The 26,003-nt window shown below is 53.9% G+C and overlaps 2 protein-coding genes and 1 long non-coding RNA gene across 10 annotated transcripts in view; 1 reads left to right on the forward strand and 2 right to left on the reverse strand.

The window, feature by feature from the left end:
- TRAPPC12 (trafficking protein particle complex subunit 12) overlaps positions 1 to 1,047 on the reverse strand; it is a 36,458-nt gene extending 35,411 nt beyond the window's left edge. For 2 of the 3 annotated variants that reach the window (XR_015168793.1, XM_086414045.1), the window contains exon 1: positions 361 to 434. Coding sequence is in view for 1 of the 3 variants with exons in the window: in XM_086414047.1 (XP_086270173.1) it covers positions 333 to 460 (128 nt within the window). In the remaining 2 variants the exon portion in view is untranslated. Of the gene's footprint in view, positions 1 to 332 lie in introns of all 3 variants that reach the window. The other variant, XM_086414047.1, reaches the window with a different exon arrangement.
- A 1,561-nt stretch (positions 1,048 to 2,608) lies between these two features.
- Positions 2,609 to 4,231, reverse strand: LOC147367921 (uncharacterized). Of its 3 annotated transcripts, none has more exons than XR_015168800.1 (3): positions 3,969 to 4,231; positions 3,613 to 3,768; positions 2,609 to 3,500 (listed from the first exon to the last, which is right to left on the reverse strand). It is a non-coding gene; the product is annotated as an uncharacterized LOC147367921 (long non-coding RNA). The 3 variants fall into 3 exon arrangements; XR_015168799.1 differs by having other exon boundaries at positions 3,923 to 4,231; XR_015168801.1 differs by lacking the exon at positions 3,613 to 3,768 and having other exon boundaries at positions 3,803 to 4,231.
- Positions 4,232 to 4,331: 100 nt separating this feature from the next.
- The window catches only part of EIPR1 (EARP complex and GARP complex interacting protein 1), a 66,769-nt gene continuing 45,097 nt past the window's right edge, over positions 4,332 to 26,003 (forward strand). For 2 of the 4 annotated variants that reach the window (XM_086414049.1, XM_086414048.1), the window contains exons 1-3: positions 4,332 to 4,499; positions 11,934 to 12,017; positions 19,533 to 19,665. In XM_086414049.1, coding sequence (XP_086270175.1) covers positions 4,458 to 4,499; positions 11,934 to 12,017; positions 19,533 to 19,665 — 259 coding nt within the window. In that variant the 5' untranslated portion in view covers positions 4,332 to 4,457. The remainder of the gene's footprint in view (positions 4,500 to 11,933; positions 12,018 to 19,532; positions 19,666 to 26,003) is intronic. The other 2 variants (XM_086414054.1, XM_086414052.1) reach the window with 1 other exon arrangement.

Below are 26,003 nucleotides of genomic sequence, written 5' to 3' on the forward strand. Positions count from 1 at the left end.
ACCTGGGGGGAGAGACCCCCCTGGGAGGAGAAAACCCCCGGGAGGAGAGACCAAGGGGGAGGGGAGACCTGGGGGGAGAGACCCCCTGGGAGGAGAGACCCCTGGGAGGAGAGACCAAGGGGGAGGGGAGACCTGGGGGGGAGAGACCCCCTGGGAGGAGAGACCCTCTGGATGGGAGACCTGGGAGGAGAGACCCCAGAGGAGGAGAGACATGGGGGTAGAGACCCCCTGGGAGGAGAGACCCGGGAGCAGACCCTCCCACCCCAGGGGCTGAAGCTGGAGACGGCACGACCCCCTCTCCACAGCCCGGGCCCTATCCTCATCCGCGCCCTCGCCCCCCGGGGTTGGGGGAAGGGTCACCTGCGGCTGTGACCCGGGTCCGGGAGAAGCCGGAGGAAGCCGGGACCGGACTCGGCGCTTCCCGCGGCGTCTGCGCCTGCGCGCGCCCGCTCCCGCGCATGCCCGGTGCAGGAGCCGAAGGCCGGCGCGGTTCCGGTTCCGGCCGTGGTGGGTGGGGCCTGGGGGGGCGGGGCGGAGCGCGTCCCTGCGAACCAGAGGGACGTCGCTAAACCTGTGGCAGAGGGCAGCTGGGAGGGAAACGGCTAAGCTTTTTTTAAGTTCGTGGCCAGTGCATCCTTGAAATACTTATTTTCAGGGATGTGTCTTTGTGCCTATATGTGTTTTCAACTTTTCTTGTTGAGAATACATCCATCTGTACTACTTGTGTAATCACATTAAGGGTAAAAATGGTAATAATAATACCAATGGTAGCTGGGTGGAATTAATCCAGCAGTATGAAGATCCTGAATGCCTTAGCGCCACAGCTCAATCTCAGGCAAGAGGAGCGGCCGAGGAAGATGCCGCGTCTGTGCTTCTGCGTTCTTGACTTCCGCTGTCACCCTGGAGATACCCCGGTTCATTACCCAGCCTAAGTGTCAGGAGGCGCCAGGCGCTGGAGCACAGCTGAACCAGGCCACGCCCAGCCATCTCCTTCTTATTCTTTAATGATTTAAAATAGTTTTATTTTGACAAATAAAAATCGTTTGTATTTAAGGTGAACAACGTGACGTGCTGATGTATCTAACACTGTGAGATGGCCACAATGGAGCTCATGCCCTTATCCAGCGCCCCGCTCGTTTTTTGTGTTTGTGGTGAAAAGACTTAAAATCTCTTCTCTGCAAATCACAAGTATAGGATACATTATTATTAACTATGTCTCCGTAACTTATTAATCTTTTCATTGAAAGTTTGTATTATTTGCTCAATAACTTCCCCTTCTCCCAACCCTCAGCCTCCGGTAACCACCATTCTACTCTCCTTTACAATGATTCCAACTTTCTTTTTCAGATCCCACCTATGAATGGATCGTGCTGTATTTGGTTTCTGTGTCTGGCTTATCTCACTTAGCACATGTCTTCTACGTTCATTCATGTCACAGATGACAAGGCATCATCCTTTTCTAAGTTTTATATAAAATTTAAAAATTTTCTTCCTTTTAACAGCCTGAATAATATTCCACATATATGAAAAAGCATGTAAAAAAATATTGGCCAGTTTAAAATAGTTTTCCTCCTTAAGTAGAATAATTGATTAACCAAATCTTCAGTTACTTTACAGACAGCACTACACAGGTACAAAAGGGGAACCCATGTCTCCACATTGACTTTCAAATGAAAAACCTTCAGAAAACTAACAGAAACGTCACTGGAGCCCTTTACGAGGCAAGAAACCTTTCAATAAGGAAAACCTGGCTTCCAGCAGACTGACTTGAGACTAGACAATCAGTTCCCAAGTTTGAAATTCCCCTAACCCCTTAAATTTCACCCTGAATGTTGGATGGGGGAGACAGATCTGAGACCTGTCTTCCATTTCTTCGCTGGTCAACCTCACAATAAACCTCATTCTTTCCTCAAAAGCCGATGTCACAGTACTGGCCTCTATGATCACTGGGTAGTGATCCCTTGGTTGGTAACGCAGGTGTGCGCCTGTGTACACACACACACACACACACACACACACATTTTCCATCCAGCTGTGGATGGACACTTTGGTTGTTTCTGTATCTTGGCTACTGCAACTAATCCTGCAGTGAACATGGAGTGCAGGTATGGCTTCAAGATAGTTCATTTAGGCTGGATCACAGAAGTTGGATTTCAGGATGATATGGCAATCCTATTTTCAATTTTTCGAGGACCTCCCATACTGTTTTCCACAATTGATACATCAACTTACATTCTCACCGGCAGGGTACAAGGATTCCCTTTTCTCCAATCCTGCCAGTGCTGCTCATCCTTTAACTTTCTGACGACGGCCACTGTAATCGTGTGGGGTGGTGGCTCACTGTGGTTGATCTGCACTTCCCTGATGATTAGTGAGCCTGAGCATCTTTTCATATACCTATCCTGCCGGGGTCTAGCCCCGGTGGATCCAGGGACTTCAAAGCGGGGACGGCGTCGGCGAGGATCAGGAAACAATTGCTTAATTAAACGTTAATTAAGGATATAAAGAGTGGTTAAATAAGGATAGCTCAGTGACAAAATTTAGTGGAGAAAAGATGCTGAATAATTCAGCCAGAAGGTGAGAGAAAGAACGACAGGGGGAGACCAAGTTTCGGTGAACAAGGCCCGCACTTTATTTTCCAAAGTAGTTTTTATGCCTTAAGTTATGCATAGAGGATAATGGGGGAAGGGGTAGAGTCATGCAGTAAGCCAGGCTTTCTTCCTGCAAACTTATCATATGCAAAAGTTTAGGTGATTTGCATCATCTTCTGGCCCGGAGGCCTGTTAACATTTTAAGACCCTTTCTTCAGAAAACTTATTTTTCTCTAAAGGTGATTAGTCAGGGGCCACCCTCCAAAAGCATTAGATAAAGTTGCATTCCTACAGGGCAAAGGTGTGGTGGGCTATAACAAGAAAAAGAATTAACTCAAGGGTCCAAGATTACAAACATTAAAGCTACTACTTACACCAATTATATTAATCAATACACTGCCAGGGACACAGCAGGTAAGGGATATGGAAACTTAGCAGCAAACATTGGCCCAACAAGTGAAAAACCCTTCACCAATACAATTTCTAATCAATCTTTTAACTGCTCAAAGGACTCTGTATTTAGACAGTTTAGAACATCTCATGCCTCTCACAGTTAGGAGGCTCTGAACAATCACATGTGGCCAGAAAAACCTATTCAGGCAGGCTAGAGGACTTCCAAAGGAGTTTGTAGGTTGAAACACTAGCACACCCAGGAACTTTATTAACTGGAGCTGTAAGTTAACTCTTTTTCCAGAGAGGTAGTGGGGGACAGCCCTCCATAAAGTCAGAGGTGTAGGTGAAAGCACAAAGCAGAAAGTAGGCAGACTCTGGTTTGGGGGGTAGATGCTCGAGAATTTCCAGGGGGACTCCTGAGGCTCGATCCCGCCTTTGTGTATGCCGAGCCTCCTTCCTCATGACCTTTGCCACGGGCGGAGCTCCTGCTCCCGGCACTATCCCAGACCTCCTTACCTGAAACAAAGATTAAGGGGCAATGAGAGGAAAGTGAAATGATCACATTGGTGGAGAACCTGTGCATGGCCCTGTAACCTACGGAACCCAGGGTAGTGAAGAACGTGCATACGGCATTCTGGGGCTATATGCAACGCCACTCCCGTCTGCAAGGGCACTGCCAAACGTCAAGGCGTGCGCTCTGCCGGACTCCTGGATGGAGGCAAACCTCTGCAGCGCTGACAGTTCTTGAAGACTCAAAGACGCCAGAGTCTGTCCACCGGACTCCCTTCAGAGGCAAATAAATGTCAGGCGTCACTTACCACCCCAGCACCGGCAGTGCGACCCCTTGGCCACTCCATGCACAAGGCTGCAGACACGAACGAGCCCGGCCTCTGACTCTAAGGCTCCTGGGCCCAGCCCACCCGAGTCTGCCAGCCCACCTGAGTCTGCCAGCCCAAGCGCATCCCCGAGCCCTCCACTGAACACCTCTGTGCCCTTCAATGTCCCCAAAACGAGCAGCGGTCGTCTGTAAAGCCTGAGGTTCCGCCTTGGCTGCTGGGCCGGAGAGGACTTGACAGCGACTGCAGAGCGCTTCCCGGCGCCCAGCCGTCCCACGACCGCGTCAAAACCCTAGGGGAACCGTAGGGCTGCGGAGCTGGGGAGGTTCCGAACCGCAGCCCGCCCGGCAGGTGCCCCCGGCAGGCCCTCCCCTTCTGGTCCTACCGGGCGCAGAAACCCCGGAGGGAGCCAAGTGCGCATGCGCAGGAGCTCGGCGCTGCGTCATCGGCGGCGGCCGCCGGCGCCCGGGAGCGCATTGATGACGCATCCGGAAAACAGGAAGTGAACCCTACGGGAACCGCGGTGGCTCACAAAGGGTCGCCGCGCGGCGCCGCTGAGGCTGGAGCGCATGAATGGGAGCGGAGCGGGCGCGCGTCGGCCCAGGGGACCCGCCTTCAGCGAGGGCGCTGCCGCAGCATGGAGGACGACGCGCCCGTGATCTACGGCCTGGAGTTCCAGGTGGGTCCCGGAACGGCGCCCGGTGCCTCCGAGGTCACTGCGGGGAGGCCTCGGGGGGCCAAAGGCCGCGGTCATCCAGGACCGGCCGAGGGCCCGCTAGACGCCCGCGGGGCGCGGCGGTCCGGCCCGCGACCCCTGGCCGTGGGAGCCCCCGCCGCCTGCCTGCCGCCCCCGTCGTTCCTTGTGGCCTGACTCACGGCGCGCTTTGCTGTAATTGCTTGTGTACATTTCCGAAAGCCTTGCTGTTCTTGGAGGCAGACGCTGTATCTGTATTACTATTACTGTTTTAACTTGGACACAGTGTTTAAATTTACATTAAAATTTGTCAAGATGCAGGGGGAGTTCTTATGTCCCCTTCACCGAGTTTCCCCTAATGTTGGCGTCTTCCTGTGGTCCGGGCACAGTGACCAAGTTTCGAAATTAGCTCTGAAACCATCCTGTTACGCTTCCCTGGTGGCTCAGATGGTAAAAGAATCTGCCTGCAATGTGGGAGACCTAGGGTTCGATCCCTGGAATCAGCAAATTCCCCTGGAGAGGGGCATGGCAACCCGCTCCAGTATCTTGTCTGGAAAATGCCATGGACAGAGGAGCTGGCAGGCTCCAGTCCATAGGGTTGCAAAGAGTTGGACACTACTGAGCAACTTTCACTTCAGTTCAGTTCACTCGCTCAGTCGTGTCCGACTCTGATACCCCATGAACTGCAGCACGCCAGGCCTCCCTATCCATCTCCAACTCCTAGAGTTCACCCAAACCCATGTCCATTGAGTCGGTGATACCATCCAACCATCTCATCCTCTGTCGTCCCCTTCTCCTCCTGCCCTCAATCTTACCCAGCATCAGGGTCTTTTCAAGTGACTCAGCTCTTCGCGTCAGGTGGCCAAAGTATTGGAGTTTCAGCTTCAACATCATTCCTTCCAATGAACATCCAGGACTGATCTCCTTGAGGATGGACTGGTTGAATCTCCTTGCAGTCCTAGGGACTCTTAAGAGTCTTCTCCAACACCACAGTTCAAAAGCATCAATTCTTCGGCACTCAGCTTTCTTTATAGTCAAACTCTCACATCCATACATGACCACTGGAAAAACCATAGCCTTGACTAGACGGACCTTTGTTGACTAAGTAATGTCTTTGCTTTTTAATATGCTGTCTCATATGCTGGTCATAACTTTCCTTCCAAGGAGCAAGCGTCTTTTAATTTCATGGCTGCAGTCACCATCTGCAGTGATTTTGGAGCCCCCAAAATAAAGTCTGACACTGTTTCCACTGTTTCCCCTCTTTCCCCATCTATTTCCCATGAAGTGATGGGACCAGATGCCATGATGTTAGTTTTCTGAATGCTGAGTTTTAAGCCAACTTTTTCATTCTCCTCTTTCACTTTCATTAAGAGGCGCTTTAGCTCCTCTTCACTTTCTGCCATAAGGGTGATGTCATCTGCATATCTGAGGTTATTGATATTTCTCCCAGCAATTTTGATTCCAGCTTGTGCTTCCTCCAGCCCAGCGTTTCTCATGATGTACTCTGCATATAAGTTAAATAAGCAGGGTGACAATATACAGCCTTGACATATTCCTTTCCTTATTTGGAACCAGTCCGTTTTTCCTTGTCTGGTTTGAACTGTTGCTTCTTGACCTTCATACAGATTTCTCAGGAGGTGGGTAAGCTGGTCTGGTATTCCCATCTCTTGAAGAATTTTCCACAGTTTTGTGATTCACACAGTCAGAGGCTTTGCCAAAGTCAATAAAGCAGAAGTTTTTCTGTAGTTCTCTTGCTTTCTCTGATCCAACAGATGTTGGCAATTTGGTCTCTGGTTCCTCTGCCTTTTCTAAATCCAGCTTGAACATCTGGAAGTTCTCGGTTCACATAGTGCTGAAGCCTGGCTTGGAGAACTTTGAGCCTCTCTTTGCTAGCGTGTGAGGCGGGTGCAACTGTGCAGTAGTTCACACATTCTTTGGCATTGCCCTTCTTTGGGATTGGAATGAAAACTGACCTTTTCACATCTGGTGAATTTAACATTCAGTAAATGTTATTCTGATTATTATAATGAAACAGAATTCTTACAGGTGAATTCTGAACAAGTATCTCAGTGCCCTGTGAGTCAGGAACTATTGGGCTTGACAGCTCTATCACACAGGGCTTCCCTTGTGGCTCAGCTGGTAAAGAATCCGCCTGCAATGCGGGAGACCTGGGTTCCATCCCTGGGTTGGGAAGATCCCCTGGAGAAGGGAAAGGCTACCCATTCCAGTATTCTGGCCTGGAGAATTCCATGGACTGTATAGTCTACGGGGTTGTAAAGAGTTGGACACGACTGAGCGACTTTCACACACGTGCTCTATCACTCAAGACTGGTGCCTTGGTGACCAGCTGAGAACAGATCTGTGTCTTGGGCACTCTGCCTAACATTGTACACATATTTTGTTTAATTCTGACATCAGTCATATTGTTAGATGTTATTTTTCCTGTGGGTGGAGTCCTCTTAACTAGTAAGGGATGGGGATTCTGGCCTACGTGGGCTTTACGGAGGTGCACACGTGGGTGTGTCCAGAGGGCGCCTGTGGAAGAGAGGCGCTTCCCTGACCTTGCGCTCGCCAAGTGTGCATCTTCTCCCAACACTTCTTAATAACTTTTCAATCTCTTTAATCCCCCAAATAGCCCAGAGGTTTTGATGTTCAGTATTGGATCTTTGAGGTAACTAAAATGTTGTTTCCTGGGATTTTGGACAAATCAGTGGAGTGGATTCTTGCCTTGGGCCTCAAGTATTTTATCTGAATATCTTTTCTTATCTTAAAAGAAGGAGCTGATTGTTGCACTTCTGTACACAGCTGTTTGGGCCCCAGCTTTCTTGAATCTGAAGAGCAATCACTGCGTGTGGGGAAAGAGCAAGTTAGCCAAGATGGCGGTGCTCAGGCTCTCTTGCCCTGCGCTTTGTAGCTACGTGGTTCTGTAACAGTAGAGATAACTTACAGCTCTGTGCATCTCAATGTCCCCACCTGGCCACTGCCCTGTCTGTTCTGTAAGCATGTATAAGCTCCACCCGAAAAGCCCTTGAGGCTGCCTGACGACTGTGTCCGCTGGTCACCCCCGAGGGCACACAGCATCTCTGCTGCTGCGGCTGCTGCACCAGTCAGGAGAGCATCAGCATGTCGGCAGTTCTTAGGGCTCCTCGAGTTTTCCCGCAGGCTCCCCCCTGGCACCGTGCCTGCCCTGGGTTCCGCGAACAGTGTGCACAGCCAGGAGCAGTGGGACAGCTGATGTAGTCAGCAGGATGAACAGCCAGACGCAGGACCCGCCCCAGCGGAGAAAAAGAGGAAGTGCAGCCACAGTGGAGAGTTTAGAGCTGGGTCAGGCCTGCCAAACCCACGCCTGAGGAGCCCCGAGGGTCCCCTGGGCCTGCAGACAGCCAGAGGGGATGCTCAGGAGGGCAGGTGAAGTGCAGACAGTACAAGGAGGGCCTGGGCGATGATGGGGAGAGCAGCGCCCTCAGTTTCTGCTCTGGCTCGAGAGGTGCAGGAGCCTCTGGAAGAGGGCGGACATCTTGCAGCGGCACGCGGGACGCCGTTTTGAATAGCGCCCCGTCCACCTCTTCCGGCTCCTTAACTGCTCCCTCCACGGCGGCAGGCTTGGAAACGGCTAGGGGTGGCAGCTGGCAAAGGGGATGCACGTCTGGGCTGCTGTGCTGGCAGCAGGAGTTGACAGAGATCAAACTGAAACAGGGACCGAGGCTCTGCTCCTGGAGCAGCGGAGGCAGCTGATGCCAGGGCAGCAGACACTCGGTTTGGGAAGGGCCACAGCAAAAGATGCGGGCAGGCCAGGCAGAAGATGACGTGGCGGCCGTGGACCCTCCTTCTGCTGCCTTTTACAGGCTGGTCCTTAAGTTGGATGGCTCCTGTGCTGAGGCACATGGCGAAGGCTGTGTCCTGACCTCTGGAAACCGGACCCCTCCCGGTGTGGAGGCACACGGGACAGGCTGTGTCTGTGATGCAGGTTTAGTAGAACAGTGCTCTGTAAAGGCTGTGTGCTGTGCTGTGCTACTAACCTCTGAGTTCTCTCGCAGATTTAGGACAGTGTGAAAGCATTTGGAATCATGTGTAGGCTGTGAATGCCACAAGATTCCCTCTTTCAGGGGGAGGGCCCAGCGCCTGTGGGGAGTTAGAAGGTCCTTAATAAAACCTGTCGGAGAAGGCGATGGCACCCCACTCCAGTACTCTTGCCTGGAAACTCCCATGGACGGAGGAGCCTGGTGGGCTGCAGTCCATGGGGTCGCCAAGAGTCGGACACGACTGAGTGACTTCACTTTCACTTTTCACTTTCACGCATTGGAGGAGGAAATGGCAACCCACTCCAGTGTTCTTGCCTGGAGAATCCCAGGGACGGGGGAGCCTGGTGGGCTGCCGTCTATGGGGTCGCACAGAGTCGGACACGACTGAAGCGACTTAGCAGTAGTAGCAGCAGCAATAAAACCTGTGGAGGCTTTCCTGCCACCTCACAAGGACAGCCGGTGGACTGGACTTGGTCATGGAGATAAAGTCACTCCATGTGTGCTGGCTGGCCCTTCTAGCCCCATGAGGGCAGGGACTGCCACACGAGTTCAGGTGACAGCTGACTGGGGATGCAGCTGTTCGCTGTAACTGGGGACGCAGCTGTTTGCTGTAGCATCTATTGCTATTGCAGAATGTTCTTTCAAGGGTCAGCGTTACTCACCAAGGAAATATCACGAAAGTGGACTGTGTGCAGATTTTGAGGCGAGAGACCCTGAGTGGGGTAGAATGTGGGGAAGGAGCACATTGGCCAAGAGGGTGGTGGCCAGACGCTCTTGGCCCACGGCCTCTTGCTCTCGCCCCACGATCTGTCAGTGTGGTCCTGTAACAGCTGGGATCACTCACAGCGCTGTGCGTGTGCAGCGCCGTGTACCCCTTTGGCCACGGCCACGTCTGTCTGTAAGCGTATATAAGCTCCACTGAAAAGCCCCTGAAGCTGCGTTCTGTGTGCGCCGGGTCAGCCCCGAGAGGAGGGAATGCAGCGTGTCTGCTGCTACAGCTGCGGCCCCAGTGCCTGCAACTCCCATGGCCCCTCGCAGGTTCTCCCAGCGTCTCCGATCGCTCCTGCCTGCCCTGTTCAGCAAGCAGTGTGGACAGAGAGACAACTGGTGTAATCGGCAGGATGATGCAGCGAGACGTTGACCACTGACTGAAGGTCATGTGGTCTGGAGGGTAAAATGAGGCACCGCTGTGCCGATAAGAGGCAGATGACCAGTGTGGAGCGGCCGCTGTGCCGATGAGAGGCAGATGAGCAGTGTGGAGCGGCCGCTGTGCCGATGAGAGGCAGATGAGCGGTGTGGAGCGGCCGTTGTGCCGATAAGAGGCAGATGAGCGGTGTGGAGCGGCCGTTGAAATGCGAAAGCGCGGAGCACATTCGCCTTTCTGCAGCACTTTGACTTGTGTTCACGGTTTTCGTTCTTTTTTGTGTGTTTAAAAAATTTTAAACAAGCAGTGCTTTCGAGTCATTTAAATCAGTTACTGAAAGTCTGGTTAAAATCAGCAGACCCTAAACTTTCCCTTTCCATCTTATCTGGTGAGAGTAACCTCTCTCAGCGTTTCCGAAGGTGTTTCTTCTAGTCTTGACCTGCCTGCTCTTACCTCCCGGACGTAACCTGGTGACTGGACGCCTTGGCGTCTGAGGATTTTCGGCTTTTCCCCTGCTCTCCTGTCTCCAGTCAGACTCCCAACAGTTAATCGCAATCTTTTGCCAAGTCTTTACTCAGGTTTCTCATGTTTCTAATTGCAGAATGTTTTGTTGACTGCTGATTCAAGTGGGGTTCTCTGCCATGTTTAGCCAGCATTTCAGGATTTTTGCTTGGGAACAGTGTGAGTTTTAGGTTCAGTACCTTATTGTGTGTGTCTTGGCTTCTCCGGTTAACGCCTTGCCCACCAGCGGTGCTCACCCGCCAGGTTTCTCTCCCCAGAGTTTCCACTCCCTTGTCCTGCGTGCTTTTGAGCCGGTGCCTAAGTTCTTGTGTTTCTGTCACCACAGTGAAGAGCAACTGCCCAAGACGGCCGTGGTCAGGCGCCCTCGCCCCGTTTTTAGGGCTGATACTTTAGGACATAACAGTAATCGTCGTCAATCCATCCGTGGATCTGCTGCTTCCAAACCAATGCACAGGGACGCTGCCTTTTAACCTGATGAACTGAAGCTCAGGGCCAGCCGTCTTACAGTCCATTTCATAGACCTGCTGCATCTTCAGAGGTTGCGTGAGTTCCTCATTCGGGGTTTCTATCCTTGCACCGCACGGGGTCTGGTTCGCGGTCACTTGCCACCCCTCCCCTCGCCATGCCGGCTCGGGTTCAGTTGTCTGGGTGGCCTTGCCAAGCCTCTCCAGTCTGTTCTTCTCCCTCTCGTTTGAGAAGGTGATTGCTCTCCAGTTTTGTGAGTGTCCCTGTGTCTGATCGTGGGTTCTGGACCTGCCGTGGCCCGTCAGCTTGGCGTCTGCACCTCCTGAAGCCTTTTCCCTTGTCTCCCTCCCGTCCTCCTTGCGGAGCTCCAGTGCTGAGCCCTCCCGCTGTGGGCTCTGCAGGCGGAGGCAGCCCGGCCTGGCCCAGGCCAAGCGCTCGCAGCTCCGGGTTTTGCAGCGCTCGTTTCCCCCAGGGCAGCCCCCCGCTCTGCCCCACGGAGCTCTGACCACCTCCTGAGATGCTAGTAGGTCCCCACCCTGCTCTAGTTGGCGCCCTGGTGTGTGGGGGACCCCTTTCTGGCTGCCCCCTCCGGAGGTTCCCGGCACGGCCCCCTCTTTGCTTGGGGCGTGGCCGCCAGCGTCTTCCTCAGCATCTTCTCTCAGCGCCGACCTTCCCCACCTCGGAGGCAGTGTTCCCCGGGCGCTTTAGGATTGTAGACGTCTCCACGTTTCACTGGAGACGGTGGGTTTCTGCTCTTCACGCCCCTTCCTGCCCTTACAGGGCTTCCGAAAGTCTGAGGAGGGAGGGGCGAAGCCCTTAGCCCCGGAGGGCGTGGGCAGGCGGGCAGCCCCGCCCCCAGCTTCCTCCTCTGCAGTTCACGCCTGTGGCAGCTTCCTGAAGCCTTGAAGCAAGCTCGGGGTTTTGGATTGAGTTTTTCCAGTTGGCTCTGCAGAAGACTTGGCTCAAACCCCCTGCTTTGCCCTCAGTGGGAGCCATCTTCTGCTCTGTTATCGAAGAATAGTTTGTTCAACCAGTCGATGACTTAAATAATTTTGTTAAAAACGGTTTATATCTTTACTGTTTAATTTTTGTGTCCAATTACATTTGTTTCCAGATCCTTCGGAAGTGCAGTTGGGTCACAGATCGTACAAGAGTCTAGGGCTTCTCCTGCACGTTTCTAAGCTGCCTGGCGGACTCTCTGCCCCAGGGGCTCCTTGGTCTGCCCGTCCGCCTCCATCCACATGTGCCCTCTCCTTCCCCCTGCAGGCGCGGGCCCTCACGCCTCAGACCGCGGAGACAGACGCCATTCGGTTTTTGGTTGGGACGCAGTCTCTCAAGTATGATAATCAGGTAAGTATTTCTGACAAATGGATACATGTTAATTACCAAGCCTGTTCTTAGTTTTGTAGCCATTTTGTTCTTGATTTTTCAAGCAGAACATGAGAAATAATGCCACGCAAACAAAACAGAGCTTTCATTGGGATTTACATAGCCAGCTATATGTAACGACTGGAGGAGAGGAGGTAAACTTACTCTGTGTATCGTTGCAGCCTTTGGGTAGTGTTTTGTGGGTGCATCGGGGTCACCATGCAAGGAGTCGAGGGCACCAGGGTACGTGGTCGGTGTCACCCCTTTGACCCCGGCCAGTGGAGGACTGGTTTGATGGCTCACAGCACTCTCTAGATGAGGCTGGACGAGGCCATAATCCCGTCTCAACATGGAGTCTAAGCCGTCACCGCTGGTCGATCCAGGGAGAGACACAGGGTGTGGCCTGTGTCTCTAGGTTAGGAAGAATGTTGGGTTCTCATGAAGTCAGGTTTTCAGCTTGGCCTCAGCCAGACCTCAGATGTCTGGCCTTGAACGAATGGACCAACCTCGCCGGACTTCATCTTCCTCGTCTTCCAGTGGCGACGAAGCCGTGGACGCAGGGGCGGGGATGTTGCGGAGACTCACCCGCCTCAACCCTGGGGGAGCACATGCAAGGCTGTGCCATGCGGCGCAGCCAGCCTCCGTAACCCCGCCCTGGGGGGTGGCATCAGTCGCCTTGTGGGACTGTCTGGTGCGGATGAGCGTGGTGAACCCGCTCCCGTGCAGACGCACGACTTCGTGTTGGCACAGTCACTGGGAGGTCATTTGGTGATACCTGTCTAGAGCTTCACGCGTAAATGTTCACAGTATTTAACCTGTATTCCATACACTGAAAACATCAAAAAAGCTTTACACGCAAGGAGCATTATTGGGACAGTACAGAGGATGGGGAGAAAACGTGAGGCAGTCACACTGTGCAAAGGCTAGGTTGCAAAGTAGGACATTCCAGTTGTGATGGCAGAGCCACGTGGTTACCCTGGCTGAATCGCCTTCCTTTCAGAATGGTGTTCACTCACCGCATGCATGAAAACAGGCTTACGGAAGCTGAGTCTCCTCAGAACCATCACAGCTGAAAAATTAAGTGATTCTTAGATGTTAAGGTCATATGTAGTGTGTGATCAGTAGTGTGTTAAAAAAAAAATTGCAATGTATACAAGTATCAAATCAATCTATTTTATGCCTGAAGCTAAAATAATGTTCTGTCAACTATACCTTTATATAAAAAACGTATATAAAGTACAAAATTGCATCTCTGCATAGAATAAAGACTAGAAATAGGTCAAAAGGGCCCACACCCTGAGCCATGGTTATCTTCGGAATGTGAGTGTGATGTAAGTTGTTTCCTTACAATTTCTGGTTCTCTGAGTGTGTGTTTGTGTTTGTCTTGCTTTTCTCCTGGAAGATGTCAGATGGGACTGATATACTTATAAAAAGAGTTAGCCGTGGCTGTCCCAGAGGCAAGAGGAGAGTGGCCCCGTGCATCCTGGGGTGCTGCTGGGGGATGGGGGAGGAAGGCGCCCAGTGCCAGCGGGGACGCAACGTGCCTCCTCTGGAAGGACCAGCGCAGCGTGTGGTGGGGGCGCTGGGGCTCGGGCACAGAGCCAGCGCACGACCGACTGTCTTCTCCCCAGCTACTTGCGTTTTAGTTCCACTCAGTTCCAGGCCTGTACCATTGACCTTTTCAGTAGAACATCAGTTTTTATTTGTTTTTTTCTGGCCGCATGTGAGTTCGCCAGCCAGGGGTTGAATCACGTGTGTTTTAGATGATGAGCCCTCCTCCCCTAGTGTCCCTGTCCCCTGCCCCGTCCTACCCTGCTTCCCGCGGTGAGGGCGTCTGGGGGTCTCCCTGTCCCCTGCCCCATCCTGCTCTGCTTCCCGTGGCGAGGGCGTCCAGGGGCCTCCCTGTCCCCTGCCCCATCCTGCCCTGCTTCCCGCAGCGAGGGCGTCCCCGAGTGTCCCTGTCCCCTGCCCCGTCCTGCCCTGCTTCCTGCGGTGAGGGCGTCCGGGGGTCTCCCTGTCCCCTGCCCCGTCCTGCCCTGCTTCCCGTGGCGAGGGCGTCCGGGGGCCTCCCTGTCCCCTGCCCCATCCTGCCCTGCTTCCCGCAGCGAGGGCGTCCCCGAGTGTCCCTGTCCCCTGCCCTGTCCTGCCCTGCTTCCCATGGCGAGGGCGTCTGGGGGCCTCCCTGTCCCCTGCCCCGTTCTGCTCTGCTTCCTGCTCCGAGGATGTCCGGGGGCCCCGCTCTGTGTCCTCCCCACCCAGCGAGTCGCGAGTGTCCCCGTGTGAGTGCTGTGTGCATCCCCCTCCTGGGAGCGCTCGCAGCTGCCTGCAGCCTCAAGCTGATGAGAGAGAAAGGCGGTCACACCCGGTCCTGGTCGGGGACGCTGGGGAAACGGGGGCTGGACAGGTCCCTGGGGGTGTGTGGGGTGGGCAGGTGCCCTGACCCCATCTTCAAACAGAAGACTCGGCCCTGAGCAGCCGCGTGGTTCCTCCCAGGGGCCCAGCTGGACTGTGGCGAGGTGGCCACTGAGCACCCCCTGTCCCCTGCCCCCTGTGCGTGCCGTGACTGTGACGCTCGGGCTGCTGAGGTTTGCTGTCTGGGCAGCCCCAGGGCCAAGCCCCCCTGCCCTGCAGCTCTGGCAGTGACAGTGACATCGTGTGACCCCCCAGCCCACCTGGAAGCCCCCCGCCCCTGTCCAGGCTGGGCCCTTGCTGGGAAGAGGGGCTGCTGGAGGGTCTCTGGCCCCGCGGTTCGCCTCAGGCCGTCAGCGCCTCCCTGCAGCTGGCGATTCCCGGGGAAGTGCCCGGCGCTGGACTTCATGCTCTTAATTCAGCTCAGCTCTTTTTCCTGAAAATTTCAGGAGCTATCACAGTTGCTGGCCTCTCTGTGTCTGATGAGCTGCTTTATTTTCTGTCCCTTTTCTGTTGCCTGGGGCCCTGCCTGTGGTCAGAGCTGGTCAGGCCATCCTGGAGCCTCCTCTGTCGTGGGCTCCCCTTCTCCCGGGGGGAGGTGTTCCTTTGGTTGGGAGCTGGGCTTTTGCAGCGTGGGGTTCATTTGCTTCTGCACTGGGCTTTCCCTGCAGAGGCCGCCTGCACAGTGCTCGTCCCATTGAGGAGCGCCGGGCTGACCACCGTGGGGTCTCCATGAAGCCCTTTCAGGTCTGCGCCTCGAACCCACCCCACCCCGTCCTCCCATCTCACTCCCAGGAATCGCTCCCCGATTTGTGGTCTGAGGGCTCTGGTCTCGCCATATTGATCACGTCTTGCGTGTCCTTCTTGAAGCAGTTCTGCTGCGTGTGTTTCTAGCTTATAGGTGTACGTGTGGTCACGAGGAGTGAGCCGGCCGATTGTCCCGCTGACCCGCTCGCGCCCCAGCTTTTCCCTGGCCCCTGACCACATGTGCCCTCACTGTGGGCTGAATACTGTGTCCCCCCCAAACACGCACATGGGAGCCACCCCTGACGTGACAGTGGCAGAGGGGGCCCTCTGGAAGGCACTGGGGCTGTGAGGATGGAGCCTCGTAAGGGTAATCTCCTGGCTGGTGGAAGGGTTGAGATGTTATGAGAATCCCCAGAAAGTGACAGAGATATGAAGTGAGCAGGCGCTGCTGCAGAAGGGCCCCCAGTGGCCCTGCTGGGGCGGGGTGGCCCCAGACCTTCAGCTGGGAGCCACGAGGAGCTGTGGGCGCAGTGCCTGGAATCACCGCAGCAGGAGCCTGCATAGCTGAGGTGTCGCCTTCCCGAGCTGCAGGCTGCACGGCTGGCTTTGGATCTGGACGAGAGGTAGGGTGCGCTGGTGGGGAGGCTGTGGCGTCTGCTGGGGGCGGCTGAGCTGAAGCTTCTCGCCCAGCAGCCTCTCGGAGGGCTGTGGTCGGTGCCAGGAGGACTTCCCATGGGGAGATGCTGATGCTTTACTTTTCCTAGGGGAGAACTTTCGCTTTTTAGTTTCCAGTTTTGCCACATTTTTTTTTTCTTTCCCTCTGAAGTTTTGAGTTTATGAGTTCAGTGAGAGATGAAACGGACAGGGTGCGTCGGCCTGGGGTCATGTGCTCGCTCTCAGGACAGGGGCCGCTTTCTCTGAGCCCTGATTCTGTGAGAACACGAGCGGCCTTGATTAAGAGCACCTTCACAGGCTTCCTAGTAAGTTTGATAGCCGTGGCTCCTAAACTCTTACAGAGTGTTATCTACGCCCTTAGCCCTGTACTGCCAAGTCCAACGTTAAAATTTTAATAATGGTAACTCAAAATATGAGTTTGAGCTTCATTGAAAGTGAAAGTCGCTCAGTCATGTCCGACTCTTTGCAACCCCGTGGACGATACAGTCCATGGAATTCTCCAGGCCAGAATACTGGAGTGCGTAGCTGTTCCCTTCTCCAGCAGATCTTCCCAACCCCAGGATTGAACCCAGGACTCCCACATTGCAGGTGGATTCTTCACCAGCTGAGCCACCAGGGAAGCCCTTGAGCTCCATTCTGAGCTATTAACAGCATTTTAAAAGCTCAGCAGGGGCGTGAAGACCGCAAGTAACACTTGTACCCCAACCTAGCACACGCATTCCCCCCTCGGAGCCAACAGGAGTTGCTCTGTCTTCCTCATTCCCGTCATCTTTTGCTCTCACCCTAACCATAGTGTTTTCTCCATGATGTAGCTTGTTTTTGTAACTGGCCCGCAGCTGCACGTGTCAATGTGTGCTCACTTGACGTGAGCGGCGTAAGTGGTGGTGCCCTGGGCATAGGCAGTTGGGTCACAGCCTCTCTCCTGGGATGTGGAGCTGCCTGGTCCTCTGCTGACCTGCTGTGGTGCAGAGCCCAGCGTTGTGGCAGGTGGGCACCCCTGCGCCCCAACCATGGGGGGTCCACAGCGCATGCTCTGGCACGAGCCTCAGTGCTCCCACTTTGTCAGCCCCGGTTTCTTGTCCTGTAACCATGGCCAGCAGTGACAGATCATCCTGTCACCATCGAGCTCTTCTTAGGATTAAAGGAACAAGCGTGGTACAAATAGCTCAGGTGCCTGCGGCGTATCAGTCGCCAGTCCTTTGACCCCTGCCTGTCTGCGGTGATGACATCCCCTGCCTTGCCCGAGCGTACCTGAGGACTGCGTCTCCGGAGGATGTGTCCCGTGGCCCAGTCCGTGAGCCTGCTGTGGGCGAGGACGTGTGGAAAGAGCCTAGACTCTGAAGCTTAAAGGGCACATTACTAGAGTGTCAGATTAGGAGAGGTGGGCCTGGGGGTCGTGGACTCCTCCGCACCCCCGCCGTGGAGGGCGGAGGCTGACGTTTCCCTGCTGAGCGCCTAGGAGACCCGCGGAGGGTGGACGCCCTGCCTGCTCCTCCTCTCAAGAAAGAGGAGCCTGCCCCAGGCGGGCGCGGGGACTCTGTGGCAGCTGGAAGTGCAGGAAGAGGTCAGGCTGGAAGGACGGCTCCCCAGCCAGGAGGGTGTGCGCGCCCCCGGGTGCACGGCCCCAAAGGAGGACCCGGAAACCGGCGCTCCCGTGCTCCCCAACGCGGCGGTCCTGACGGTGCTCCCGGCCGTCAGGACATCAGCTCAGTGCATCCTTTTCTCAGCGCTCACGGATTTTCTGATAAGGAGGAAACGTGTCAGATACTTAGAAAGAAGCTTCTTGCTCACTCTTGAAGAAATTGTTCCTGGTTTTGTGTGTTGCCGTTTAGTCTGTGTTCCCATGCGACTGTTATAAACTTTATATAGAAGCTGTCCACCCAGAGTATTCCCAAACCCACTGTGAAAACTACACTGGGCTATGAGTGCTGGAGAAACGGACTGAAAAGAGTTTCAAAGATTAAAAACTGTGCTGCTGGTGTTTAATCTCCTCACTGTCCCGGGAGAAGGGTGGCCTCTGCCGGGCTGCATAGTCCTGGCAATCCCGGGACCTTCGTCCCCGCACGGTCATTGCACTCTCGGGGACACCGCGGCTTGGGTCGCACAGGCTGTAGGGGGCAGTGGTGGGTTTTGAGTTCTGCCCAGGCCGGCCCTCGAGGGACAGGGGAGTGATTGCATGTGAGAACGTGATACGAGGGAAGCAGCCAAGGACACAGCCAGAGGCCCTGGGCCAGCAGGGGGAGGCGCTTCGGGTACCATGGAAACGTTTTTTAAAACAGCATTTTAGTGTTTGTTCTGACTGCAAAACAGCGCTTGAAAAAAATTTAGAAATAAAGCCAAACCACAAAGAAGTAAGGAAAAGCCTCTATAATTTCATCACCCAAAGGTAACCAGTCACTTTCTGATTCTCTCACTGGGTCGTGCTTACTTTTTAGCAAAAAGCGTGTGGAGCATTTGTGAGGCTCTTCTACTGCTTCTTTTTTCCTTTTGTCCCCTGGAGAAGGAATAGGCTGCCCTTTCCAGTATTCTTGGGCTTCCCTGGTGGCTCAGCTGGTAAAGAATCCACCTGCAGTGCAGGAGACCTGTGTTCAATCCCTGGGTTGGGAAGATCCCCTGGAGAAGGGAAAGGCTTCTCTCCGGTATTCTCGCCTGGAGAATCCCATGGACTGTATAGTCCGTGGGGTCGCCGAGAGTCGGACACGACTGAGAGACTTTCCCTCTCCCTCTCCCTCTTGTGTATGTTATGGACCCTTTTCCCGGCACTGAATGGTGTTCAGAGAAGAGTAGCTGGCTTCACAGTGTTGCATTACAGTCGGTTCGCCTGAACAGTTCCCCGTTGCTAGGCACATAGGTGGCTTGTGTGTTTCATTATGACAGTCAGTGCCACGGTGAACATTCCTGATTGGATTAGGTCTTTGTGCAGATCCATGATTATCAGTATAAATTGATTAAAAAAACTGTAAGTTGTATTTTCCCCAGTGACTTGACTATTGGGGAGAGAGTGACTGTGAGCATCATTTTCATCCTCCAGAAATTATCCGGAAGAGTGCGGTACTAGCACGTTCAACTTTTCATTCAGTGGCTGAAACACGATGCTGTCGTCACTGCTGTGTGACCAGAGGTGTCGACGGCTGTCGGCCTTGTTTTTAGGAAGCGTTTTAAGCGGTGCTGACCTGACGTGCAGCACTGTCTCACCCCTTCCGTCCTCGGTTGCTTCCAACATGAGCTGTGTCCACTGCGGAGGGGCCGGTCGGGGCTAAGCCTGGTCCTCCGCAGGCAGCAGCGCCCTGCTCCGGTTAGCCGAGCCGCAGGCCTGGGACGGTCGTGGCGGGCGGCCCCCTCCTGGAGGCTCTGGCCGTGACACCGGCCGTGGCCTGCCTGCGCCACGTGCAGGGCGGGGGTCGGAGTCTTCCGTCTCCCCTCTGGAGGACTGGGCGTGGCGGGGGCGGGGTTCTGGCTTCGCAGGCTGAATACATGGCAGGGATTTCACACTTGTCTTCTGAGAGGCATAGAGTCAGAGGTGCATGTAGAATGAACGCTGTTAGCACAGTACGGGACTGGTAAAGGTGTCCAAGGTGCGTTTGGTTCTCCTGTTGGTCTCTGTGGTCTGTGAAGGCGAGTGGGAAGTGTGTGAGCTCCTGACCGGCTCTTTCCTTGTGTCTGTAGATCCACGTCATAGACTTTGACGACGAGAACAACATTATCAATAAAAATGTGCTCCTGCATCAGGTCGGGGAGATCTGGCACATTAGTGCCAGCCCCTCAGACAAAGGCGTGCTGGCCACCTGCTACAACAAGAGTGAGTATCTCCGGGGGTCTGGGTGCCCGCGGACCACCTGCTTCAGTGAGAGTGAGTGTCCCCAGGGGTCTGGGTGCCCGCGGACCACTTGTTACAAGAGTGAGTGTCCCTTGGGGTCTGGGTGCCTGCGGACCGCCTGCTACAGTGAGAGTGTGTGTCCCGGGGGTCTGATCGTCTGTGGAGGGGTGGGTGCGTGGTCCCTAAGCTGTGGGAAGTGCTGCTTCACAGAGAAGCTGTGACACTGGGTAGATGGAGACTGTAATAAGCGGTTACCACAGTCCAGAGCCCAAGAAAGGAAGCTGGAACCACAGCTGTGCCCTGAGCGTTGACCCCGAGGCAGGGGAGGGACGAACCTGAGGGTCTCCACTGGGGGGGCGCAGCCACACTCATCCTCACTCTCCCGCACCCTCAGAGGGCGGTGGGCTTGCGTCTCACCATCTCTGTGCGCGTGAAACAGCCAGAGGATGACGGGTCAGGGTCTGGGAGCCACGGATCTCATTGCGCATGCGGGCTGCAGGCTGCGTCCAACGTGCTGCCGCGCCTCCACGGGCTTCCGCCCGGCCGGCCGATCACCCTCCAGTCTCTGGGACCCTTTACTGTGTGTACAGCCTACGTCACTACAACCTGCAGGCAGACAGCATCTTGCAGAGTTCTGTTCTGTCTTGGAAAATGATAGCGAATTTGCTGTAGGTTGAAGTAACCTAGATGTTCAGACACTTTCTCCGAGCAAGCCGCCCTCCCACCCATCCAGCGCCCGTTGGTGTCACAGGAGGACTGGAGACAGATGCAACGTGTGCCCTCCACGCTATCGATAGGGAGCTGATTCTAACGTTAGCTGTCAGCTGTGAGTTGGGGAACTATTTCTCAGTGCCCGGGTGCTGGAGGGGGAGCCGTGTTAGTAGTAATCTCTTGGGACCGTCTTCTGTGTGGAGCTTACTTGGGGCTCCTGGATTCAGGGCACAGAACTGCCAGGGCCAGGCACGGGGTGCTGGGAGTCACAGCATCAACCACGTTTGTTCCTCAGTAATCAAAGTGTCACGTGTCGTGTCCAGTGAGCATCGTGCTTCCAAAGGGGAAGCAAAGCGCTTGCATCTGCTGACCCCCGGACTCACGGGGTCTTTCAGACAGGTCTCCATGTCTGCCAGGCAGACGCAGGCCGGTCTGTAGGACGGCTCTCTGCCTGGCTCGGGCGGCCTGGCGCGGCCTAGGCGGGGGCTCTGTTTAGGGAACGGAGGCTTCTTGTGTCACCGGAAGTGCTTGGCGATGACCCGCCCTTCCCTCCCCGGCCCCCCTCCCTGCAGGCGGCCTCCAGGTCCGGCCACTGTCTCCTGCCAACGGGTTGGCGGGTGTCCCTCCAGAGACGGCCTCCTCTTCCCTCGGCCTGCAGTCGAGTATCCCCCCTGTCCACACTGGACCTGTGGGGGTGATCCGGGCCACAGCAGCGCCCCAGGCCCGAGCCGGCTCCTCTGAGGGGTGAAGGTGACCCAGGGGGTCCCAGTGCCCTGGCTGGTGCAGCGAGCCACTTCTTAGGCCTGAAACCTTTCGCTTCTCCCCAGTGACCTGCTGTGTGGAATGGGTGCGACCATGGGCAGGAAGTGTGGCCTTCTATCACTCTGAGAGGGTGTGTGTGGGCTTCAGGGGCTGGAGTTCCTCCTCCTCCTTGTAAGCACCGACAGGAACTGAGGTATAACTTAGCTCACCTGCCAATTCTAGGTCCCCAGCAGGAGCAGAGGCTGTGCCGGCTTTATGGTCTTGTTACTTTTAAAATTGTTTATTGAATTATAGTTGCTTTTCAGCGTGTTAGTTTCTGGTGTGCAGCAAAGTGATTCAGTTATACATATGTATGTGTGTATTCTTTTTCATATTCTTTTCCATTAGGTTTATTACAACAGATACTGAATATATAGTTCCCTGTGCTGCACAGTAGGACCTTGTGTATTTTACACATAGTAGTATGTGTCTGCTAATTCCAAATTGCTGATTTATCCCTTCCCACCTTTTCCCCTTTGATAGCTATATGTGTTTTTTTCTGTGTCTGTGAGTCTATCTCTGTTTTGTAAATAAGTTCATTTGTATCTATTTCAGATTCCACGTATAAGTGATGTCATATGATATTTGTCTCTGACTTCCTTCACTCAGTATGATCATCTCCAGGCCCATCCATGTTGCTGCAAATGCCATTATTTCATTCTTTTTTACAGCTGAGTAGTATTCCTTTCAACCCACTCCAGTACTCTTGCCTGGAAAATCCCATGGACGGAGGAGCCTGGTAGGCTGCAGTCCATGGGGTTGTGAAGAGTCAGACACAACTGAGTGACTTCACTTTCGCTTTTCACTTTCATGCCTTGGAGAAGGAAATGGCAACCCACTGCAGTGTTCTTGCCTGGAGAATCCCAGGGACGGGGGAGCCTGGTGGGCCGCCGTCTCTGGGGTCGCACAGAGTCGGACACGACTGAAGCGACTTGGCAGCAGCAGTAGCAGCAGTATTCCCTTATGTATACATACCACATCTTCTTTATCCATTTATCTGTCGATGGACATCTGGATTGCTTTCATGTCTTAGCTATTGTAAATAGTGCTGTGATGAACATTGAAGTGCATATATCTTTTCGAATTAAGAGGTTTTTTTCCCCCCAGATATCTGCTCAGGAGTGGGATTGCCGGATCATATGATAATTCTAGTTTTAGTTTTTTGGGGGAACTTCCTCCTTACTGTTCTCCATACTTCTGCACCAATTTACATTCCCACCAACAGTGTAGGAGGGTTCCCTTTTTTCCACACCCTCTCCAGCATTTATTATATGTAAACTTTTTGATGATGGCCATTCTGACTGGTGTGAGGTGGTACCTCGTAACTTTAATCTGCATTTCTCCAATAATTAGTGATGTTGAGCATCTTTTCATGTGCCTATTGGCCATCTGTCGGAGAAGGCGATGGCACCCCACTCAAGTACTCTTGCCTGGAAAATCCCATGGACTGAGGAGCCTGGAAGGCTGCAGTCCATAGGGTCGCTGAGGGTCGGACACGACTGAGCGACTTCACTTTCACGTTTCACTTTCATGCATTGGAGAAGGAAATGGCAACCCACTCCAGTGTTCTTGCCTGGAGAATCCCAGGGACAGAGCAACCTGGTGGCCTATAGTCCATGGCGTTGAAAAGAGTTGGACACAACTGAGTGACTGAGCACAGCACACAGCACGTGTTTTCTTTGCAGAAATTTCTGTTTAGACCCTCTGCCCATTTCTTGATTGGGTTATTTTCTTGATGTTGAGTCGTATGAGCTGTTTGTTTATTTTGGAAACCAGGCCCTCGTCAGTCGCATCATTTGTGAGTGTCTCTCTCCCATGGTTAGGTTGTGTTTCTGTTTCGTTCATGGTCTCCTTTGTTGTGCCAAAGCTTATACATTTGATTAGGTCCCGTTTATTTATTTTGGCTTCTGTTTCTGCTGCCTTGGGAGACTGTAATGTTCTTGGTTTTAATGGGTTTTGCCACGTTTGGTTTATAGACCTGGTTTGGTGAGTGATAACTTGCATGTAAGCTCATGACAGTCATTATAGCAGAACCATCCCTGCTTTGTCAGCAGCCACGGGAGTGGCAGCAGCTGGCATGAAGGTTGGTGGCCCTGGACATCAGACGCTGTTTCAACACTTCAAGGAGCGGCCGCTCGTCATGCTCCCATTTTACTGATAAAACCGAGGCATAGGAAGGCTGAGTGACTGTCCAGGTTGCGTGTCTGGTGGGGACACGGTTGGGATTTGGCCCTGGATCCTGTTCCGGGCGGTGCCCTTGACAGCTGACAGTGTCTCTTCGGTCAGAGTCCCACCTGGGGAGGAGGGGGCCTGTTTAGAGCCGGCTGATCCATCTGGGGGCCCCACACTGGCGCATCACGAGTCTCCGGCTCCAGACACGCACGCTATTCCCATGTTTAAACTCACCATTCTTCTGAGTTTTTCATGTACTTTAGCGTGGGATGTGGAAAGAGGGAACTCCTTTCCTTCAGGCGGTAGGTGCTCAGCTAGGAGGCGAGAGGTGAGTCTTTTCCCCAGATCCAGATGCCGAGGATGAGCATGTTGAAAAGAAGTCAGAAAGTTCTCTGGGGAGAGCAGTCTCTAGGGAGCCCCTGGGAGCTCTGTGCTGACCCCAGCCCTGCAGATGTGGGGGTCCCCACAGGGCCAGCCCCAGGTGTCCTCTCCACCCCAGACTGAGTACAGCGGGGCAGGAAGTGGAAATGGTCTGCACCCCGTTTTAGCATGTACAGGTTTTCTAGGCTCTCTTGCTCTGTGGCTAACAGATCCAACAGGCTTCTCACTGGGAGGGCTGTGCGCTGACCAGCATCACCCAAAGATGACGTTGCCAGGGGCAGGATCCTGGGTGAGGGCCTGCGGTTCCGTGGGTGCCGAGCATGGGGGGTGCGTGTGCCGCGTGATCACCAGGTGTATGTTTCGTCAGCTCCTCTTCCGTCTGGGGTTCACGTGGACGTCCTTCACTGGGGTCACCATGTCTGGTGAGAAATGGGAAACCAGCCATGTGGAATATTATTTTGGGATCAAGTTACTGTTTTGTTCCAATGCTGTTTCTTTCAGGTTGTAGATACGGTTAACTCTTACTTGCCAAAAAAACTGTTTCTTTGTTGCCTGTTCCCCTGAACGGCTTATCCGTCATTGAGGAGTATAAGGTGGCCCTGGCAAAGAGAACACACCCCTGCTCATCTCTGGCTCACCCGCCACTTGCCTGCCTGCGCAGAGGAAGCAGAGCTTCTGCACGGCCTGGACTGAGGGGTGCAGGGCTGAGGGGTGGCCCATTAGAGGGCCTGGCTGGAGGCCAGCGCCGGGCACATGGGGCATGGTGCTCGCCCGGAAGCCCCATGGGGCCGAAGCCCCACCCCAAGGCTCATGGTGGGTGCCGGGCAGGTCACACACTGCTGCTGGCTCTTACCAACACACCATCCCGTTCTGCACATGAGGAAATGTGGTGACATGACCTCTGAATGCTAAGGTGCCAGGCGCGGGCAGTTCACTTACTAGAGGTCCTTCCAGTTTACTGAGATATAATTGGCATGTGACCTTGTGTTAGTTTCCGGTGTACACCATAACGATTTGAGTCACACACAGTGAAGCTCTCAGCAGCCTTCAGATACGCAGCTCAGATGAGATCAGGCGCGTTCGTCAAATATACGGTACGGTATTGTCAACTGTGGGCTTTCCAGGTGCCGCAGTGGCAGAGTCTGCCTACCAGTGTAGGAGATGCAAGAGACACGGGCTTGATTCCTGGGTTGGGAAGATCCCCTGGGTCTTGGGAACAGCTACCCACTCCAGTATTCTTTCCTGGAGAATCCCATGGACAGAGGAGCCTGGCGGGCTGTAGTCCATGGGGTTGCAGAGGAGTCAGACACTTTGATCACCAAGAACAGACACGGCTGAGCGCACAGCACGCGCTGTCACCTGGAGGCACTGTGCTGTGTATCACATCCCAGGACCCGTTTATCTCATGACTGAAAGTTTGGACTTTCTGACCCCTTTCCCCCAATGCTCCACGCCCCCCAAACCACCTCTGGCGACCACCGCTCTATTCTCTGTAGCTGTGAGCTCTTTTGTTTTTTTTCTTCTAGGTCTCACATAGATGTGAGTTCATACAGGGTTCGTCTTCATATGGTGCCTCTTAGCCTGGTGCCCTGCAGGCTCACCTGTGTTGTTGCTAATGAAGGTTGCCTCCTTTTTGCACTGAGTAATGGTCCGCTCTGTGTCCACACCACGCCTCCTGTGTCCACTCACCTGGCGATGGGCACTTGGGTGGCTTCCACGTCTTGGTGTGGTGATGACCCTGCCGGGAGCATGGGGTGCCCGGTGCCTCGTTTAACCCTGAATTACCGCACTTCCAGCAGGACCTTGCTACGGTGATTCGTCGGTGATTCCAGAGCCCCTGACCCACATCCTTTCAGGCTTCGAGGACATTGTTTCTGGGGCAAGGATTTTGTAAACACTTTTTGTTATAAAGATATTTTCTTCTTATTGGTTTTTGTCACCAAGAACAGAGACATAACGGTCCCTACTTTTGAGTGATGTTTGTGATAATGCTCAAATCTTGGCGTTTAGAGGCCGATGAGATCAATGATCTTAACACAGGGCCTTGTTCTCTCTTTAGAAATTGATCATATTTTACAGACCCAGTATTTTGTTGCTTGTTCCAAATATCCCACACCCACTGGGGTTATTCCTCTCGGCACAGAGTTGTGTGAGCTTTACCATGTTACCAGAGCCTCTGTTGGCCTCTTATTTTTAACTGGAGGATAACTGCTTTACAATATTGTATTGACTTCTGCCGTACAGCATCATGAGTC

Source organism: Bos grunniens, chromosome 8, assembly GCF_055505025.1.
Source record: "Bos grunniens cultivar Pamir isolate PY7600 chromosome 8, Bosgru_T2T1.0, whole genome shotgun sequence".
Classification (NCBI taxonomy): domain Eukaryota; kingdom Metazoa; phylum Chordata; class Mammalia; order Artiodactyla; family Bovidae; genus Bos; species Bos grunniens.